The 13,244-nt window shown below is 44.4% G+C and overlaps 1 protein-coding gene across 1 annotated transcript; it reads right to left on the bottom strand.

Moving 5' to 3' along the window:
- Positions 1-7,245: 7,245 nt before the first annotated feature.
- On the bottom strand, positions 7,246-12,837 carry LOC128304747 (protein lethal(3)malignant blood neoplasm 1). Its single transcript, XM_053041976.1, has 4 exons — positions 12,820-12,837; positions 8,789-8,909; positions 8,021-8,683; positions 7,246-7,881 (listed from the first exon to the last, which is right to left on the bottom strand). The coding sequence occupies exons 1-4, from the start codon at positions 12,835-12,837 to the stop codon at positions 7,487-7,489; spliced, it is 1,197 nt and encodes a 398-aa protein (XP_052897936.1). The 3' UTR covers positions 7,246-7,486.
- Positions 12,838-13,244: the final 407 nt, after the last annotated feature.

Here is a 13,244-nt window from a genome sequence, read left to right as displayed (position 1 = left end):
TTTGTTTTGCTTTGGTTTTGCCTTCATCCGTGCGGCGTCGGCATGCCTCGTAAGTAGTTTTACGACATTTTCATAACCGATGCGACGCTGTCGCTGGCGGTTCTTGTTTCGGCGGCCGACACTGCGGAATAATTAAACTCACATAACGCCCGGCTCAATAAAGTGTCGACCCGTTGGACGGTGCTGCGGGCACCGGAAAATGAGCGTTAGTCCATCAACCGGGTCCACGCTTGCGGGGGTTTAGTCTGATTAGCTGATGAGCGACGGGTTTTACGCTGCTCCGGGCACGTTGCTCCGGATAATATTCTTACATCACCGATCGATCGCACGATCGTTGGTGAATGAATTTTCCAAAAAAAAAAATCCGATAGCTTTGGCACACAATCTTTGGGACGGTAGAGCACTATCGGCTCAGTGGTCCGATCGGAAATCGGCCCAGGTCGGTATCAGCGGATGATGGCACCAATTGGCATCATCGCGCAGATTGCACCCAAAATGGTACACATACGCAATCACACACACGCACACACACACAAACACTCACAGCGCTATCACTTCCCGGGCTGTTCCGGTGTGCGCTTCCGTCGTCGTTCGGTGTGCTGTTACTACTTGTTATCCTCATTAGCGTGCGGACGGGTGTGATTATTTCCCTTTTTCTTATCCACTATCGGGCTGAAAACACTACACTACTTTTACTACAAATCACACACACTTACACATTTACATACACAAACAGTACCGCAAGCTTTTCTGGTTTGGTAGTGTCGTGTTTTAATTTTCCTGCTCGTTGGCGCGATTTGCCGCGATTATCCGACGATCCGATACGGGTGCACTATTGGGTTGCACCCTGGAAACGCGCCCGGTATTGTGATGATGGCGTACCGTACCGAGTGCTGGCCAAAACACCACTGACCCACGATGGGGTTGTAGCTACTTTCCGGGCACGATTCCGATCCCATGCGCTCGTGGAGGGACGCAAACGTTCGTCGCTCTAGTGGTGGCAGCGTTGAAGTCACCACCCCTTTCGCGTGGTACGATCGGGGCGCTCTCGCGTGGGGAGTTACCTGAAGAGTGCGATTTCGGTTGCACTGAGAGACTGAGCGTACTTCGGGAGGCGGAGGGAGGAGGGGGGACTTGTTAGTTGATGTATTTAGTAAAACATAAAACGAGCTGCACTAAATTGAATTATTCTGCCTCTCGTACGGGTAAATAAAGCCCAGTTGAGCCGGGAAGTTGATTTCTTCGCGCATTATAAAGACCCCAGTAATAATCGCATGAATATTTGCGCCTAAAACAATAACGCTTGGATGTGCGTTGAACAAAGAGCTGGATTTAGTGGCGCAAAAGAATGCGCCAGAAGTTGTGTGGTGTGAAATTGTCTGTCCTGGGTCTGCATGTGGGTGGCACTAGTCGTGTAAGAAAGGGTACGAGTTACAGACAGATATGTTGCGGTACAGACAGGGCAGTGGGTAAAGAAATGGTTTACGCGAAATGATTGATTGGCTTTCCGACTGGATCAACCATTCAGCCGTGCAGATCTTGATTCTTACTCCAGGTTGGCTGGTAAGCGGCTTCTATAAAGTGGTACCGGCCACTAAAGCGGTTTGTCGAGGGTTGGTGTAGAATGTTTCACTGCTTTGTATGTACCGGGATGCAGTACGAGTGGGACGATAAGCGGATGTGAAGCAGTTAAAATAATAGTAAACTATTAAATTAATTCGGGTTGTTTTTTCTCAACAATCAACACAATTTATGAGCTGTTCTTTGTGACAATTCAAATAATAAAAGGACACAGGAAAATCTGCAGAAAATAATTTTAATGCGAGATTTTTCAATTCGACACAGAACAGAAAAGAATTATTGAAGCAGTATGTACCGCGGTTGGATATGCGTCTCTCGTTAGCGTGAGACATATTTCATCCTACGAGGCAAGATGCAATTAAAATGTACATCCATGGAATTCTTGGCTGGCGCGGCAATAGCCGATATGATCAACAATCCCGACGACACTATCGGGTTTGCGTTGCACGCTTGCTTTGAACAAAGAATTGCACCGAACGATAAGCGACGAACCCTCTTCACCATTATGAGGTTTGTTCGTGCCATTCGTTAGGCGCGTAAGGTGTTGAGGTTTTTCACCAGGATGATGCATCCTATCCATTTCCCGACCGGTGTTCAACATCGCCCGGTCCGAAAGTGTGATAGAAAATCCATGTAGCTTACCCTCTTACCCTCACTCACCCTGTTTACACTTCGGCACGATCATGTTCGAGTGGAACTGTTGATCACCCTACCGATTGAGAGTTCACTTTCGTACGGTGGCAGAATGTAAGTGGCCGGCGCATGATTTGTTTGGTGCGTTAAATTGTTCCTCCACCTCGTTAAACCAGAAGCGGAACCGAATGCGGCCGGTGAGTCATCGTGTGCGAAGAAGAAACTTCGCATTACAATTTGGCGTCGTGAGTGGATGCATTGTGTTCGCTTGCCAATAGTTGGCGTTAGTTGGTTCGCAAACGTGACACGATTGTGGGATCGAATTGGTTCAGCCTTGCAGTGTGTGTTTCGTGCTAGCATGGGCCCCGACTGGAGCAGTGTCGTCTTCGGTGTGGCCCGATGGGGGATTGCCCACTCTGAACACACACCCTTTGATTGCTAGAAATTATACATTTCAAACGATCGCGGACCCATCTCGGGAAGTTCTGGCCGTACGGAGTTCCGGAGTACGTGGGCCAAGAACCCGGGACGGGTTTCGGACGACCTTCGCGATGGCACGCTTGTCATCTAAGCCGGGTAGGAATGCGTCAAGAACAAAACGGCCATCACATTAAAGACGGCGCAATGGTTCTTAATTTGCATACATCATCGCTTGGGCTGGGTTCGGTAGGTGGTGGGCTTTCCAGGGAGGTGGAAGAATACCTAATAAAGTGATCAGAATGGAGTAATGGGTTTAGTTTTCTGTACCGGATCGACTAGGGTAAGCAGAAGCGGTAACATTTTTGCAATCTAATCACATAAATCAATGCCTACTAGAATAACTGACCTTCAAAAAACAATTGGAAACCATCTTTATTTGGGATGACATCATTCGAATAGGATGTTGGTGATTTTTAACTAAAAAGAAATCTATTTCTTAGCGTCTTCAGTGTTCCTGTATTCAGTAACGGTACAAGTTGTAACAGTCGAAAGTGTATGTCCGGCAATCATAAGCTGTCAGTTTCATTCCGGTTTCAGGCCGTTTTGTTGTCGATCGGGTTCCACCGTCCTCATTGATAGTCGTATCAGGTGGTTTGTTGTGTTGTGTGCGAATTAGCACTTTCGCTAAAGTTTTTACCGTTCCACCAACGCGCCTGGTGGTGCTGGTATGCAAACAACCAAGCCATCCTTTGAGGTCGCCCGTACACGTTTTAGCGATAAAGTAAGTTTGCGAAAAAACGTGATCGGTGAGGCAGATGCAGCTAGATAGTGATGGCGCTACGGCTTCTATTGAGAAAGTGGCAGATATCGGTTTTAGATGTGTGAAATATTTTATTTGAGTAGTTTTCCTACTAGCTTTTCCTTTGTGGCGGTAACAGGAATAGTGGGGATGGACATGAATTTATTAGCTTTATATTTCGTTGCAGTGCGATCGGAACAGATAAAATTAGCAATTTTTAAACCGATGACATTGATTGTATTTTAATACAGATTGATTTAGTTAGGTGTTTTGAGTAATCGCACCTTAATTGACCTTTCTTTTCCTCGCTTTCCGTCATTACCACTCCTGCTCCGCACTGGTTCGACATCGACAATGACATCGGATGTTATGCATGCACGCGCACATATAGTGCCACCGCTTGCTTGCGATAGTTCCGCTGCTCGTGTTACATAACCGGAAGCATTCTCCTACCATTCGGTTGCATCGGGGAGTTTTGGGGTCGTTTGTTCGACGGTGCTGAACGCTTAGCCTTGGCCATGATATTAAACGTTCGATGCATATTTCATGCAGTACCGGCGACCGCTGCCCTGCCATCGATATTACTTCATCGATACGTCGTCCAAATAAAAAAACCCTTGCGAAGTCTTGCTACTGGGTAATTATTGATCCATCAAACGAGTCCGCTGTATCGATTACGGAACGAAAGGGAGATAAAATATGTAATATTAAAAAAATGGGTGTTAACGAACGCACCACAGGGTGAACATATGATCGAGTCGAGTTGTGACCTCACCAGCTTGTTCGGAGCGGTGCGTGTACGATTAATGTTTATCTTGCACAGCTTCTGTTTAGTGCAATTCTCACGGTTCGCTTAAGAGTCTAGCAGGAAAGCAGCCAGCTTGGTACACAAAACATTAATTATCTAGAACGCAGCTCTAGCACCACTTTGGGCTGTGCAGCAGGAAGAACCAACCGCGAACGGAAGAACAAACGGAACTGAAGTGACATGGTGATAGATGGGATTTACCGTTGCTGAGTGTGTCCTCAAGTGGGGTGCGTTTAGTGCGCAAATGAGTCAAAACGGATAATGGAGACATTAGCTGTGGAACGCGCATGGAAAGCCGCGTAACTATTCGCGATAATGCATGGGGAAACGGCACCGTTCAAAGTCACTTTTGAAAGGTGTAAACCTTGGCGACGTGCCACCGAGAGTAACTGACCCAAATTATGGCAGTGTTTAATAAATAATAATAATTGTTTAATAATCGTTTGCGGAAAGCAATGCTTTTCTGTCAAATAGAAACAAAAGTTGATAAAAAATTGTAAAAAATTAGTGTTTTATGTTTAATTTATGGTTTGCGAGAAAGAGAGTTTGTATAACACTGTTATCAATGCTAGACCAGAGACTGAGCTATCAATCTTCCAATAGAACTCGGCGAAATCTTGAGCTTTCCACTTAGATCCGGCACAGGACCAATCTGTCTGGACGTTGAAATTATTGCTGGTGTGGGAGGTTCGACCGATACGACACTTCCAGGACAAAACTCGCTCGTGTCTCTAGCGCTCTCGTCCCTAAGACCACTTTGAGGCTGTTGTCCATATCTGCACACCACATTGCCGACCGCAGTCATACACCAATCGCGATTGAATCCATTATTTGGCGACTGAGCGTATAAGCTGATTCTGGCGGAAACCGTACCAAGGGGCTGGCAAAGGAATGTTCGGTACGACTTGGCACCATGGACCAGCTTGTTTGGATAAATTGATTCAAGACAACAGCAGTCCTACGCATGTACTACCTTCACAGCAGGCAGCCCACATTCAATTGACCCTGGGTAGAGTGCCTCCGGGTTGGATGAAGTTGTAGAGCGTAGCCAGTTACATTCCCAATGCACTCATTGCGTTTCATGTTGAGAACTTCCAGAATGTCTATGACTTTGGCATTTGGGTGCTGTCGGCCAACTGTACAAATGACAATCCAAGATCTAACTTTGTACGTAGACTCTGCATCCCGACATTGATCCCGTTCGCTGACAGCCGCTGACGTAAGTGTGACGCCGTAGAGTAGAGGCGTGTTCAGTCTGCTCATGATCCCGGCACCGCTTAAAGGGGAAGATCAGCTGAAGTTCAACGAAACTGTCAGCTCGTATTCCAGAACCCATTCACTGATGCCCAATTTCGGCACTCCATTTACTGCGAGGTGTACAATTCCTGGATCAAATCATCTGAAAGCATTCTACCACCATTGTGAGCAGTCTTTCTCTCACAATGATTATTATTTTCCAGCGCAACGGTCCGTTTTTGGGATGACGTGGGCGCCTACGAGCCTCCATGTATGGAAACCTTGCCACAGTGTCACTGTCATGGTCGTTGAACGAGCAGAATGTGCGCTGTGTATTGGGAGTGGGTTTCGCAAATGGCCAATCTTGTACTAATTATCAGCTCTACCGCTCGAGAGCAATGAACGGAGGGTGCATTCTTTCACATTTAGGTGTTTCATGATGTCCAAAAAGGTGGACCATGACTAAGAGACACTGATAGGTTAGTCAAATAAATCGATTATCAGTTGCAGATTGATGCATAGATGGAAAAGACGCATGAGTGAAACTGTGGAGTTGAATGTGCAGTTTTCATTATAAGTGGTCTGTTGCTGTTTGCACTCCTGCTTTCAGTCGTGTCAAACCCAAGCTATAATTCCGTTATTTTATTTCATATCATTAATAAGCTGACTTTTTTAAAGCTTCATTCTCTATTATGTCTTAAAAACTATATCTTAAAATTAATATAACAAATTTTCTAACAATAGCCTTAGGACAAATAAAAACCTAGAATCTATCAATAGATATATAGCAGGCTTAGAGGAGAAGAGGAGAGAAAATTTGTAGGAGAAATGTAAAGTTAAAGGCTTAGAAGGAAAATCGAGTTCGGAAAGCAGCTAGAGATAGATTAAATTCGAAGCAAGTAAAGATGGAGCCGAAATTGCGCATATAAACCAAAAACAGTTCATTGTGCTTGTATTAGGTTCGACGACAAGGTAAGTACAGGGGATCGCGAGTTCTAAGTTTACGGGAGAGATCATTGAAAGGGATCAAGGATAGGAGTTCAGGAATGTCAGTGTAACCTAAAATAAGGCTAGCAACTAAAAATTGCGATCGACATTGGATGGGAGGGAAGCTTTGGAAAGACCCACCAGACATCTCATTGCAACTCTGCTGAAGTAGCGCTGAATTTTTTCATTTTTTATTTAAAAGAAGTAGCTATAGAGTTCCATACATATGTTCCAACGGGTAACGAACAAGACTAAAATACAAACATTTACGATAACCCAGAGCATTGAAGTCTTTACAAATTCTACAAATGATGAGGCCCAAGGTTCTCATAGCTGATTTACATAAGGCCTCAATATGGACATTAAAGGACAAATTGGATTGCATCGTCTCCCCAAAGTCATGAAAAGTTGAGCCTTGATAGAAAAAAGATAAGGGTGGAGGAACGATAAATAGACATACTAGAATTAGAGGAAATTATTAGAGCACTACGAAGCGAAAGAGCCTAAAAGGTTTTGCAGGTTCATACAATCGGAAGTAGATGAGATATGATTCAATATTTTGACCGTTTCAACGTTTTCAGCGTATAAAAGGTTATGCTTAAGGTGAAATGTTTTTGTAGCAAGCATTCACATGAATCCGGTTTTTAAAGATATTTTCGGACACAACCATTACGTCAGATCACCAACCAGCTCCTGAACGCTTTCCTTGCTATCACTTTTATTAGGTTTCTTAGCGTTACAAATATCAACATAATTTTGCACTCCTTTCGTACCTTTTCAATACTGTTGCCAGCATCTCGCACTCACATACTGGGTTATATTTATCTTCCTCAGCGTTTTATTTTTACTTAAGTTTTAAAAGAGATAATCACTTGTGGAGCACTGTTAAAAGGCAGTATTTTGCTGTTATTTAACATGGTCTTGCGAGTTTTTCACGTGTCACTGACCGGTTGAGTATTTTTAGCGGAAGTATATCGTTGTGGTCAAGCCTGTGCAGTGCTGACCCGGCTTGGTGACGTCCGTTACGAACCATAGAACCACTTGAAGTCGAATCCTTTCAAACCCGCCTGCTTTTCGGTTTCCTCTCGTGGCGTTTCCTCGGGGCTGACCTTCTCGAACTTGATGTGGGGCTGGAAGCCGAACTCATTCGCCTTATAGCTCACACCCCGCCGAATGCCGTCACGTCCGATCGAGTAGTAGCCACCCTCCTTATTGCCTTGCCGATCGCCCTGCTCGTGATGGCCGTGATATCCAGCGGTGTAGTTGAACCGATAGAGCAGCCCATTCAGGATATGCTGGATCATGTTGGCGGTGTGTATCTCAATCAGCTTCATGGGATCGTCTTTATCTTGCTTGGAGGTGGTTCTGTCATCCTGGCTGGGTTTTTCCGGTCGGGAATGGGTTTGGGCATGTGGTTCTAAAACAAATTCGCAAAAGAATGAAAGAAACAATACAATAAGAGCTCCAGCACGAAAAAGCACTGTAAATGGTGAATTTAAAATGAATGTCGACTTTGTCGACATTCGATTTGAGAAGGTGTGAAGCACATTGCATACCTTTAGGCGTTTTTCGTTCCGCGCTTGTCTGCTCGTTCGATTTGATGCCCTGTTTCGTGGGTTGATGCCGATCGCCTGCTTTCGCACTGGTAGATGCGTTCACATTCGAGCCACCACCTGTTTTCGGACGGTCCTGCGCATCTTTGGCGGATTTCTCCACCAGCTTCTGTGGCACATCTTGGGGTGGTTGGTCGGTTCCGCTCGCCGTAGCCGGGGTCGTGGTCGTCACCGAACCGGGCATAGTTTTACCACCCACCGTCTCAAGGTCGTTCTTGTTGACGATTTTGAATGGTGGTACGTACAGCGTACTCGTTTCGGGCGGCGGCGGTTGCGTTGACGGTACGGGCGGTTCGGGAATTTTGCATCCCGAGCAGGACGCCACATTGGAGGGTTTCGGGGTGGTAAGTGGAACGATCGATTTGGCGGTGGTGATTATGCGAAATGGTTGCGGAGTCGTCGATGTGGTGGTCGGCGCGGGCGTAGTGGTGGTGGTCGTTGTTGGTGGTGGCGGCGGAGGCGGTGGCGGTGTCGTTGGGCCTAGTTTATAGTTTTTCATGCTGACAATCTTAAAGTTACCGTCCTCGTCGGTGGCATACACCGTGACATGGTAGACATTATCGGCGGTAATGAACCCGAACTCGCCCATAATGATGCCATTTTTATCTGCATGGGTGGTAAAGGTAAAGGGTGGTAGATCGGCAATCAACTTGGGAACGCGCGGTTCCGCCAAAAAGCTAGAGCTCAGCAAAAACAAGCGAACGAACAAACCTTTGGATTCCTTCCTGTGCTGATGTCCTTCAATGTTAAAGCCAAACTCGTACGGACGTATGGGACCATCGTAGTATTTGGATGCGGCCCGTACCATCGTTAAGAGCAGCAGGCTGATTATCTGAAATAAAATTAAAATAAAATAAAAACATTGATAGACTGTACAGCCCAGTTTTGGTCAAATCGTATGAAGATGCGCTGCTTGGCTTGGTAGTCATCACATTCCCGTCCTGCCATCTAAGGCACAAGGCATGGCGATTCTTTATCAACTTTATCTCGCACCACTCCGGTGCGTCTAGGTTGATGATTTGTGGGGAAAGATGTTGTTATTTCCATTTTCCGCACAAGTGCGTCATTTTATTTGTTCCCGTGTGAGTCATTTGCCATCTCGTCTAACGTTCCGATAGCCATTCCGGTCGAACGATAAAGCGCAAATGTTAATGTGCTTTAGAAATTGGCCATTTAATTTGGACAGAGTCTTGGGTTCGGCGCAAAAAAAAAAATGACGCGGACATCTTCATTCATACACGATGCAGTTGAGGAAGAACACCAACCCGGCAGGGTTTGGTGGTTTGGCTCGTTTTGTAACGCAATGGTTGCTGTCTTGATAAAATTATCTTCCAAAATGATCATCGATCGATTGCCATTCGATCGGGTTAAGGTTGACCCGGCGGGGTGGTCGGGATTCCAATAAAAGTTTATCGATTTATAGCCGTGAGACATTCTCGACGTGCGGTTGAAGAAGTCACTCGAAATTCCATTCGGCACAGGACTTTTTTTTGTTGTTGTTTGTTGACGTGGGTTGAAAAGTTCATAAAGATCCGCCACCAGGGAACCTCGCGCTTTGCGCTTCTGTCGATATGATCACAGCGCGATCACGATCGATCGACGGTGACATAAGCAATGGTGGTATGCTTGGGAGCACAGGTGTTGCACCCCCTCGCAGGGGGTTGTTAGTCTATAGGCGGGCGAAGCATGAGTGTGAGTCACATGGTTCGGAAATGAGGTGCAAAGCGTGGTAATCTTGTGTTGAATATGTATTACACATAAATCTTTCGGTAGTTTTGCAAAGGCATGTTAACCCCTGCCCGCTACTCCGATGGTAATGTTTGCTGATCTGATGGGATGGCTGCGTTAATGGTTTATGTAGAACGATTAGCCGGGAATTATGGGTTTTGGTGATGAATTTTAGTGTCATTAGAACTAACGCTACTGTTATCGTGTGAGCTGTGTAAAGCTGTCAAATGGTTTATTCATTCAAATTAAAGTTAATCCTATCTCATAATTTAGTTTGATGGTTTCTAGATCGGTACCTTTACGGTAATAGGATTTTCTGAGCAATATTGGTTGAGATTGAGAAGATGGAAATAGGAGAACAATTGAGTACTTTAATGGTCTTATGAAATATAATTTAAAATAAAATAAGATTATTTAAATGTTTACGGAAGTGTCAAGTCTCAATTTGTTCTGTCGGAAGAAAAAATGCAAAATGAAAATGCAAAATGCAATTTTCTGTTTTAATACTATTTTTAAATCAATTTTTATAGCTAATTAAAGAGATGTGGTATTTAATGGTTTAATAATCCCATCGTGAAGCATATGCTATAAATGTTTACGACACGATTGCTATTCCTATCGCCTCAACATCCGCCTTCAATCGTTCTTCGTCACGCGCCGTCAGCCTGATGCAAAAGTCCTTAAGCGTAACAAAAAAAGGTGCTTGATAGCAACACTGAGTGGCCGTTCGTTATGAGTGCAAGATGAGCACTTGATCTGGCATGTAAAAGAAATCACGACATGTACGATGCGGCGATGCGACTCGTCCAAACCTAAAACCCGCCAGCGATGCTGCAGCCTCACCCTTGAGCGATCGCTTGTTGCTGGTTTTGAATAATTAACTCTAACGAGCAGCCGCGACACCGATGTCACTGCATCGCGAACGCGAAGGTGTCGATGATGGACGCGATCATCGCGCTTCATAGCGCACCGGTCGGTTCGATGAAAGGTAAGAACATGGCGATCAGATAGGCTGCGATGGCGCAGCGGAGGCGGGGAAGGTTTCTCTTCACTCCCAGTGGAACATTGTTGTGGAAAACAGTCTTCGGAAACTTCGGAACTTCGGAAAACAGATGCAATCACAACCATATACAGCGATGCTTGAATAGCTGCACACCAAGTCCAGAGAATGTTGGGGTTGAAGGGGGGTGGGGGAGCAAAAAAAAAAAGGTGTTCGTTGCTGATATTTATGTGCATATGCTAAACACGATCTTGAGCAAGGGAAAAGACGATCGATCGCGTTGATATGATCGAGAATTGATGAATGGAACGGCGCTAGGTCGCGATTGTGGATTGCGGATTGCGGATTTCGCGAACTGGGGTGAAGATGACATTTCACATCTCCAAGGGCCGTCGGTTTTTGTTTTCGTTTTTTGAGGGGTAGGGAAGATAAAGGCCATCCCATGCCACGCGACCTTACGATCGGTGGATTTATCAGCCGTTTCGATGCGACAGCGATGCGATATCCTGAGTGCAAACGATTAACAGCAAACCGTACATGTTGCAACATTGTCACTAGTGCATCATGTTTGGTGAGCGACAAAAATTCGTGTAAGGTCATTGTAGTTAAGCAAATCCTATCAAATGGAACAAGGTGCGAGGGTGTGAAAAGTGTAAGGCAGATAATGCCCGGTCGACACATGCGGCTGATGTTTGTTTGATAATTCGTTGATCAAACAAGTTCGGTGCTCTGATTTTCACTCCGAGTTTTTATGGACCCTGCAAATGCAGTTCGCGCTATATGTACTCTTTATTTGATTGCAAAAAATGGTTGTTAAATGTCAATTTATCAAGCATTGTGTAAGGCTTCCAGCGATTTCTTCGACGTTGCGTTAGGAGACCTTTTCCAATTTAAAACATATTTCTTCTCATATTTCTACAGCTTCTGGAGTTGATAAAGCAAATGATTCTAATCTCAATATTATTGTACACATGGCAGATATCCAACCGTTGCTTGCAAATGTTGTTGTTTTTCGCAAACCAACACAAATAACACGCGCAGATGGGATGTCAAAAAATCATAAAAATTAACCGTATGATGCAATCGCAGCAAGTCCACCGGGTGAAGCCGACCGTTTGGCAAATATTTGCCCAATTCTGACAATTCCTGCTGCTTCGTACGGTAGCAGCCGTACAGCCGATGGTGGCTTAAGTTTGAGTAGAGTTTGGGCGAATTTTGCATGAAATTAAACTGCTGTAATTTATGTACTTATAAATCAGTTAAAACTTGAATGCGAAATTAATTTCCACCAAAAATTGACCACGAGCTGCAGTGTGTACTCTATTTGAACAATCTGTTTGTCGCGACCAGCTGTTCTCTCGCACATACCCGGATGTGTTGGTGGCAGATATTTTTCACCCTCCAAAAGCAGAAGGTTTCGTTTTCATTGCAATTGCCGATCACACATGGTTGACGATCGGCGAAGATAATCTCATCTTGAGAGGGTTTGCCATGGCTGGTCCGAATTGCCCAGTGGAGACCATGTGTAGATGAAGAATAATGCTATTTACAGGTGCAAATTGTAGTTTATGTAAATTTGTTTACTACCACCCCGTCATACCCGACGGTGTCAAAATGGACCATTGAGATGTTGGAATCGTGCACCAGGATGATGTATCGTGGGCAGCGCTTGATACGCGTTTTATGAGCGTGGTGTTGGCGTCTTCATAAATAGCAGACGTCGAGTGTCGTTCAGAAGTGTTTTGGTATAAAAACAATCCCATTGTATCGCCATCGAAGGGATCATAAATATCATACGCGGTTCCCAAATTTGGACACGTGTTATATGTTGAGTTTAATGATTGATAACACCAGATGCTAGTTTTGTTTTCATTCTTTGCATCATTGCCATAAACACTATATAATATTTTTTATTTAGTTCTGAATTTTAATTGGGTCCAACCGATTAAAAAATAATATGTTTTTAATAATTATTTTTAATAATTTAAAAAAAATAGTTAAACATTGTTCTTACCAACACTCGGGTTTCCATTTTCGAATACTTCTTTCAACTATCAACTTCGATCTAATAATCACAACTTCTCTTCAATATCACTTTCGCTTTCTGTATCGTCACTACCTCTTCTTGTTGGTTTCCCTAGTTTATTTCAGTTTTTTCTTAGTTTTCCTTGTTTTCCCTAATTCTTTTCACCGTTTATTTAATTTTATTCTCTTTTATTGAGTTTTATTCTCAGTTTTCCTTGTTTTGCACCGTTTTACTTGATCAAAACAAGCAACAAGTCATTATCAATTATCACAGCACTAGTTCGTCGCGTTTCGATGTATGCCACACTTGCCGCTACTAGATCATGCCCTACTCGTCCACGCAATGAAGCAGATCACTTAATCACACAACGGCCAAACCGATTACGATTAGAACAGATTGAACCGTTTCGATAG

The sequence above is a fragment of the Anopheles moucheti genome, chromosome 3, assembly GCF_943734755.1.
Source record: "Anopheles moucheti chromosome 3, idAnoMoucSN_F20_07, whole genome shotgun sequence".
NCBI lineage: Eukaryota > Metazoa > Arthropoda > Insecta > Diptera > Culicidae > Anopheles > Anopheles moucheti.
This window is presented reverse-complemented; position numbering and strand designations above follow the sequence as displayed.